The sequence below is a fragment of the Accipiter gentilis genome, chromosome 8 (genome assembly GCF_929443795.1).
Source record: "Accipiter gentilis chromosome 8, bAccGen1.1, whole genome shotgun sequence".
Taxonomy (NCBI): Eukaryota; Metazoa; Chordata; class Aves; order Accipitriformes; family Accipitridae; genus Astur; species Astur gentilis.
In genome coordinates this window covers 35,819,854-35,827,818 of record NC_064887.1, presented here as the reverse complement: position 1 = coordinate 35,827,818, position 7,965 = coordinate 35,819,854, and the positions used below count along the sequence as shown (strand labels likewise).

The following is a 7,965-nucleotide window of genomic DNA, read 5'->3' as shown; positions in this document are numbered from 1 at the left end:
GCACACCTGCAAAACAAGAAACCCCACACATTATAATTAAGCTCCCATTTCAGAATTACAGATGAGAATTTATAAAGGATGTTTTTCTTGGGTGAAATCGGAAAAACTAGCATTGGGACTTCCATAATTCCAGATGAGTTATATTCTGTTCTTCAAATTCAGCAGATACCTGCTGAGAGGAAGCAGAATTCAACGTTTAGTTTTGTAGGCTGGCTGTTCTGTTGGTGTTTCAACATGAAATATCACTAGTTTCCCTAATCTACATTAAGGCTTTCTCTACTTGCCAAATCACCACCACCCTAGTGACTAGTTTCCTGTTTCTCTTCATGTTCTGGAATAAAAATCTTTCACTCACTTGTAACACTTGTACATATTACTTAATAGCTAGGGAAATTAGCATTTTCCCAAATGACATTGCACTAGAAAATAACATAATTGGGAGGACCCTCAAAGTATTTTTTTGATGACACAATAAATGCTTACCATCAGGCCCAATTTCTTGTCTGAAGAAACAAAGATAGAAGTCAGGTGGTAACTATCAGCTCATTCCAAATCATCACCCCTTTTCTCCCCTCGTCCCATCCCCTTGCTTTCTGAAACAGTCATCACAATAAGAAATCCGGTCTAAATTATGTCTTTCCCGTAAGTACTGTGGAGGGAAACATTAAAATCAGTCGTAAAACATCTCAGGAAATTAAATGAGAAAGCTTGTTTGTTTTAGCAGGAGCTATCCTTAACTGTTGACTTCCCTTTGAAGGCTATTTGCTAGTTTTGGGAAATGAGGTGATTAAAAAAAAATAAAAATCAGTTTTGTATACTGGCACCAATTAAATGACATCCGTTACAGTTATTTTACTAAAGCTTAGGGGAAAAAACCCATGAGGAAAATCAAAGTGGGAAGCACCCAATTTGCAGATTATTGACCTGTACGCTATTCTTGGTTACTAGGTATGCAGGCACTTAATCACATTCTGAAATCAAAATCTTGTTTAAAAAAAAATAAAAACATCAAACCTGCAATCAATGTTATCATGGCATTTGGAGTGGTGCAGCCAGATGACTATTGTACAAAAGCATACAGAGAAGCACAAAAGCAGATGCAAAAGCTCATAGAGGCGCTGGAGGGGAAGTGAAGGCTGCACATAGAGGGAAGCAGGTGCCAACCAAGAGACTGGCAGCACCAGGTTCAAGAAATCCTGCTCCCAGGTGATTACTGGGATGGAGATACCTGGAACTCTTCTAATAAGGAATGGACTGAAAGATCTGAGGATGAGAAGAGGAAATCCTTCTCCACCTAGCCAATCAAAACAAAAATACAGAAGGGTGACATAAGATGGATAGTTACTGCCTTATTACACTAACAGCAGGACTTTTTTGTGACAGAAACTGGACTAAAGCCTCTCAAATTTCATACTGTTTCTACTTTAAGAGTCACATGCACACTGAAAAGAAAAAGCCACCATATACCACCAGATACTGGTAGATAAGTGCAGTAGGAGCCACAGCACAGGGAAGAACCAGGATTTATATAGAAATAGCTCTTCAATACTGCAGGTCAACAATGTAAGCATAAGAACAAAAGGTACTACCTTGAAATCCACAACAGCATTCGAGGGAAGACTGGCAGGAAACAAGAGAGTGAAAATTGTAGCAAGTAACTTCACAACAAATGAAGGGCAACATCCTGCCACAACAGGAGGAAGCAGGTACTGTAAGTTAATTCAGACACTGCCTAGGTGTCCTGGGTCTGGCTGGGAGGTAGCTACCCATAAGATAATTATTGCTAAAGAAAAAGGAAAAAGCATCACTATACTCATGGGGAATAAAAGTAGTACAGGGGAATCAGACTGAAACAAGTATTGTCAGAATTTGACATTGCCATTAATCTGCTATAGGGAAGGATCTTACAGGGACACAAAAGATCATTACTTGTGTGGAACACAAATACTGAATTTTCAAAACCATGGAGTAAATTGAAGACTTAAATCATTGGTGAAGAACTGTAACGGTCAATCCTCCCCTCCCCCCTGATTCTTGTAAATGTGGATAAGAAAGTCGAAAAGCCTAAAGAGCAATAGAAAATAAAGAAAACAGAAAACACTGCTGTCAAAAGACCAGGGAACAGGTTTGGTCCTGTGGTGTTTAAGTTGATGGCAAAATCCTGATGTAGCCTACAATATATCAGTGAGCCAGGACTGGATGAAAACAAACTGGAGGTAAGATCATGTGGGAGTGTTTAATTAGATGGCACATCAAAAGGAGAGGAAAAAGGCTTAGAACTGCAGATTCTGCACAAAAAAAATAAGATAAATCTGGGGATTACTACCCATATTATAAATTACAGCAGAGTCCAGTTACTCCAGATTTATGGTAACATCCATAGAAGACATGCAATTTTATTTATCAGAGTACAGCTCACAGAGTTACCAGTTTTGAAATGCTTGTTGTGTTCATAGGTAGCCATTTATTTCTTGTCATCTGACCATGTAATTTCATAATCTGTATACACTTTTTTCAGTAACTCTACAGTCACCGAATGATCTGCTTTTCCATAGCCCTGCAAGAAAGAACAAGTGCTTATTAGAGAAATATGTACAGAAAGGAAGTCCACAGAACCATTCAGTTCTTGACAACACAAATTACCCACTTACAATTTGATAATTTACATACAAATCAAATACAGGTTCTAAAAGAGTTATTCTTGCAGTGTCATATTTTATTTTTCTATTGTCCTCTCTAATTTCCCCAACCCAAGTTGTAGAAAAATGAGATGGGGTTAACCTATCTCAAGTAATAGAGGGTGCATTTTTCACATGATTTCTCCAGCAGGAAGCTTGTTTTAAAATGTTCCCAACCCCTCAGCCACCATATTTACTGAATGTTCTTTTAAGCCACAGGAATTGCACTGACCCACTTTAACATATGAGCATAAAAAGACCTGATTCAGCTCAGTGGAAGACAAGGAAGTAAGTCACCACACGTGTGAACATCTGAGTACTATTATAGACACTAAAGAAATCACAAGTCTTCATGTTTTATTTATTTGCAATCTTGCCTTAGCTGGTAATGGCATAATTTTAAATATCTGTCCTCTTCAGCCACTGCAACTCCAAACTAAGGCAAGGTCAGATAACCCATGTGATTTTTAACCCTCATTTAAATCACTGATCACAGTGTTAGAAATTTAAGACAGTTGTGGTAGAAGGTGCCTTTCCATTATTGTCTTATATGACTGGAGTTATTATCTTGATTTATTTCAGAACTACAAGTAAGTTTTTCCCTGTCAAAAAGCCTTTACTGCACAACAGTTTGATAAAAACCTGTGATTTACAGGTTACTTTCTTTTTCCAGTAATATTTCACATGAAACTTAACTTGGAAGACTGAAAAAAAGAGCTCAAGATTGCATTAGCAAACAAGACATGTACCTTTATTCATCACTGACTCTGCCCCAGAAGTAACAGCTTAAGTAAACCAGCATTTAAACTGCACAGGTTAAAATTATTGATGCATAATAAAATGCAAACTTTTAAAAAATACCAGATAATATAGTTATGTCAGAAAAACCGCAGGTTTATACTGTCAGTTGTAAAGCAACACACCTACAGATCACTCTTGCCTTGGTAGTCACTTTGAAGACCCCATCCAGCTTTGCAAATAATAGCACAGCATCTACTTCAAAAAAAGCCAATGGCTATTTCTCTGGTTTTCATAAAACACCAAGACAGTTCTGGTTTAGAGTCTGACAACAAATCTCCAGGTAAAGAGAAGCATTAAACCCATGTAATTAATATACTAACTTCTGACCTGCTACTGAGGTCTTCTGAACCTCTCTATCTGACAGGAGCCCTCATGGTAATAAAACTCTGCTTTTACATGGTGCTCATCTGCAAGCATCAAGGTACCAAAAGCAGAGAAACAAGGTATTTTCCATAGACATTGTATTACAAAGCAAGAGTTGACCACTGCCTCTAACACTAAATTGGCAGCCAAATTTATATACAAGTGTCAAGCCTCATCTAAAAATGCAGTTATGCCTACAATCACAAGAATTTAGTAGAATAAGCATTATACACTGCCTTTCCACCCCATACAAATCCTAAAGAGTTCTTCTTTTTTTCTTATGATTCCAGGTGGCAAGAGTCATCTTGGAACAAAAGTAGCACTAACATTTAAAAACACTTAACACATTCAAGGCCCAACCTTCACTGCCTAAGGTAAGCAGATTTGAAGTAACAATCACTTTCTATAAAAAATTAAATTAACTTAATAGAATTATTTTCTTCTTGTCTACATTAGAAGCCTAGTATCTTTACTCACAGTAGTACTACAGAAGTAGCTAGGCTTCCTCGCAGAGCAACACCAGAAACAGACTATAGCATGTTCCCTAAATTCAAGAAATCATTACCACTTATTTAGACTTTCATAAAGAATCTGAACCTACACAGAACAGTGACAGGTAACAAAAATTCTCTAGTTTCCATATTCTTGGAAGTTACTTTTCTTCCCACAAAATGCATTTATGTGAAACTACATATTCACCTACTAAAAATTCACCACACCTAAACTCTTCTCACCCAACACATACACTGAACAACATTCACAATTTAGCTGGTCACTGCCAACCAACGTTTTTATTAGCAAATAAAGATCACACAATAGCTGGATCAAGACCCTGTGGCTACAAATGGGCTATCCCTGCTCTAGCAGTAAGATTAAAAGATTCTGAGTCAAGAGATGCTAACTTCCATTTTTAGTCAGGATTGTAACTTAATGTTGGTATTACTCAGCATTAAGTTATCTATTATTTTTGCTTTGGTGTCCTGCCCTTAAAACTAGTGTTTTTCTAATCTATCTCACAAATGAGCCCGGCAAGTTTTCCAGTTAATGTTTACACTATGATTCAAATTGCCATAAGCCACCATACTATAAAATAAAAATCCCAGAACATCAGTGACAAAAGGATCTGAAGAAATACAAGAGATGCACTTACTGTAGAAAGCCCAAATACCCTAATTTTCTTGTCTTTGCTATTATGATCAATTTTCCCTCCTCCAAGGCACTTGCACTCATATCCCAGCTTTTCCATCTCAGGATTTACTTTTTCAAATATATGATCTGCACAAAGAGAACGGTTAGAGGCATTAGAATATGCACTAAGCACCAAAGACTCTAGAACTCTTCTTTTGGGCTACTTTCTGCTCATTTTCCTCCAGTTCCCTTCCTTCATCTGCAAAGGAGGGAGGTTTCTCTTGACAAACATAGAAATTACACAGCTCTAATTAAGTAAAAAAAACTGAAATAGACAACCTTAAGTTAACACATCACATTTTCCTAAATGAGGTTTATCAGGTTTGGAAATGACATCTGACAGAAGTATTGACCCACTTTTCATATTCGTATGAGGCACCTATTGGGGGGGGGGGGGAAGGTGGTGGGAGGGGGTTTCTGAGCTATGCCCACTGACACCAGGGACTCCCCCCTCCGCCTCAGATTCGCCTGGGAACTGGCGGCCACGGCCCACACCTCACGGACGCTGCCGGGGGTGGGGGGGAGTGGGCCCGCTAACGGTCGCTTCCCCAGCCCCAGGCCCGACCCGTCACCCACTGTGGAACTCGGCCGCCTTGGTGCCACGGACTATGTCCCGCCGCTCCTCGCCGCCCGGGCGCTGCAGGCGCACCAAGATGTACTTGAACGTGCCCTCGGGGTCGATCTCTACGTCCCGCACCGCCGCCATGGCGGTACCGCCAGCCCGTGAGGTGACCGCGACGCGCCGCCACCACCACCACCCCCCCCCCCCCCCGTCCTCCGCGGTTGGCGGGAAGGCGGCGCTCGCGCCCGGGGGCGGGGCAGCCGCTGCCGCCCAGCGGGTTCGTCGTGAGGCGAGCGGGTTCCCGGGCCGGGCGGGCTGAGGCCGTGGGGCCGTTTCTCCTCACAGGCTGCGAGAGAGCGGACGGTGACAGGCCTGCGGTTACTCCTTCGAGTTGCCGGTCCAGGCCTTAGGGGTGCCCTCGTCCCTGCGCCCCGTCCTCAGCTGCCGTGCCTCCTCTCCCCCAGCTCCCAGAGCGGGGGTCTTGCGGTGGGCAGCCGCCGTCACGGGTCCGTTGCAGGGCAAGGCGTTTATACCGGGGGGAGAGGGTCATAGACAGGGAGAGCTTAACACTGAGAATCTGTAGGTTACTCTTAATATCTGTAAAATAAGAGATACGAGTTTACCTCCTGTTCCCCTTATTTTATGGGTTCCACTTGATGAGTTCAGCAAGGTCCAGGCAGATCCGTCGTGAAGTCACAGATGTCTAGCATGAACAAGATACACCAGCTTATTGAAAATTGAGTCTATAGTATTAACTGGAAGAAAAAGAATTGTTACCTTGCAGTGTTGAAATCAGAGCGTGGTCTTGTATCACATGCTTACTTCAAAAAGAGGGAATATTCACATTTTAGACAAAGATTTATTTTAAAGTTCCAGAACATTTCCACGAAGGAGTTGCAGCATAGCCACGTCTTAAGTGTTATATTGTAGGTCATTTTTAACTGAGCTGTTCTATTAATACGTACCAATAGTAAATCATTGTTGACATGAATTTCTCCAGCTCTGACATAAGAACAGTGCTTGAATACAGACATATAAACTAAGATGTAATGCATGAAAAAGTCAGTAAAATAGAAGAGTATGTGTCATCTAAATACAGTATTTAAAGATTTTTAACAAGATAAATGTAATATTTTAATTAAAATTTGTTTTGTGATTTATTGCATCATAATTAAAGTTATTTACTAAACTACTTTATTAGCTGTTCTAAATCTTAATAAAAATTTGAAATATTTCATTATTTTAGATACTGTTGACAGTTATCTTTTTAGGCACAGAGTAGTACAATCACTGTGAAGAAACCAGAGCCCTACTAAGGCAAGCCAAATTTCTGCTAACTGCATCTTAGGAGATGAAGAGGTGAGAAGGGCTTTAAGTAGAAACCAAGCCTACCATCTCAACTGTTCTGGATTTGCCAAGGCAGGCAGGGAAAGTGATAAAATCTGTGTCTGGGTAAGGTGCCCTCTAGGATTATAAGGCTGAGAGAGTGCTGTGGAGTTCAGGTGGTTGCTGAAGCTTACTTTGTTCAGCTCAGTAGTAAAGGCCTGTAGGATTGCTGTAGTGTTAGTTCTTTTAAGTTTCTTTTAAGCAGTCTAAAATGTCCATTATTGTTTTGATACTTTTTGTGTATATAGCCTTTTCTTTAATTATTTTGTCTACTAATCTAGTCTAGTATCTGATGCTCTTATTTATTTCTTCTTGAAGCTTTAGCATTAAGAAGGTTTTATGGAGCTTGCTTGTTTGAATGAACCTTGCCTTTTTATTTTTAACTGGTATAGGATACTTCATTCCCTTGAGTATAGAAACCTGTTGTGTGGCTACAGCTCTGAAAAACTTTATTGCCCCATTTCAGTTATGATGCACAGAAGAAGCTAGCAACAAACAATGGTAACACTGATGAGCAAGGGCAAGGATGGCAAAGGAAATACTTGCAGCATGCCTCAGACAGAAGCTAAACTTGAAAGGACTTTGTCCTCAACAAGGAGAGCAGGTGTCTGGCTTGACCTGACATGAGTTTGACCAGGTAAGTATGCAACTTAGTAATAGGCAGAGTGGAACTTTGTCGTCTTCTCCTTGATGCTTTTGTCTTCCTAAGCACCCCCTTTATCCGAAAGTAGTTTCCTATGCCATGCTGAGGTATAGGAGCTTCCTATTGGCTTTTAGGCTGAAGACAGAAATCCCCTGCTGTTGGCAACAATTGTTAGTGCGTCACTTTGTGGGCCTCAGGAGTACAAAGAGGATGGCATGGGGCAACAAGGGTCTCCGACCAGAGACAGCCTGCCTCCAATTATACTGCATGTAGGAACTTTCCTTTTGTAATAGGATTACTCATATCTAACTGTGGCAGTGAGTTTGGCACTATTTTCTGAAAAA

At 40.6% G+C, this 7,965-nt stretch overlaps 1 protein-coding gene across 2 annotated transcripts; it reads right to left on the bottom strand.

Annotated features, from left to right (window-relative positions):
- Positions 1-562: 562 nt before the first annotated feature.
- LOC126042351 (14 kDa phosphohistidine phosphatase-like) lies at positions 563-5,800 on the bottom strand. 2 transcript variants are annotated; one of them, XM_049809349.1, is made up of 4 exons: positions 5,607-5,800; positions 4,993-5,117; positions 2,428-2,557; positions 563-649 (listed from the first exon to the last, which is right to left on the bottom strand). In XM_049809349.1, the coding sequence occupies exons 1-3, from the start codon at positions 5,734-5,736 to the stop codon at positions 2,465-2,467; spliced, it is 348 nt and encodes a 115-aa protein (XP_049665306.1). In that variant the 5' UTR covers positions 5,737-5,800; the 3' UTR covers positions 563-649; positions 2,428-2,464. The 2 variants fall into 2 exon arrangements, with proteins under 2 accessions (XP_049665306.1, XP_049665307.1); XM_049809350.1 differs by lacking the exon at positions 563-649 and having other exon boundaries at positions 2,348-2,557.
- Between the last annotated feature and the right edge of the window lie 2,165 nt (positions 5,801-7,965).

Bases quoted from the DNA above. Each gene is read 5' to 3' on its own strand.
- LOC126042351 (XM_049809349.1), bottom strand. From the start codon at position 5,736: ATGGCGGCGGTGCGGGACGTAGAGATCGACCCCGAGGGCACGTTCAAG. The intron at 5,118-5,606 runs GTGGGTGACGGG...CTCTTTGTGCAG, and splicing joins CAAGGCGGCCGAGTTCCACA to ATCATATATTTGAAAAAGTA. The intron at 2,558-4,992 runs GTAAGTGCATCT...TCTTTCTTGCAG, and splicing joins GGGTATTTGGGCTTTCTACA to GGCTATGGAAAAGCAGATCA.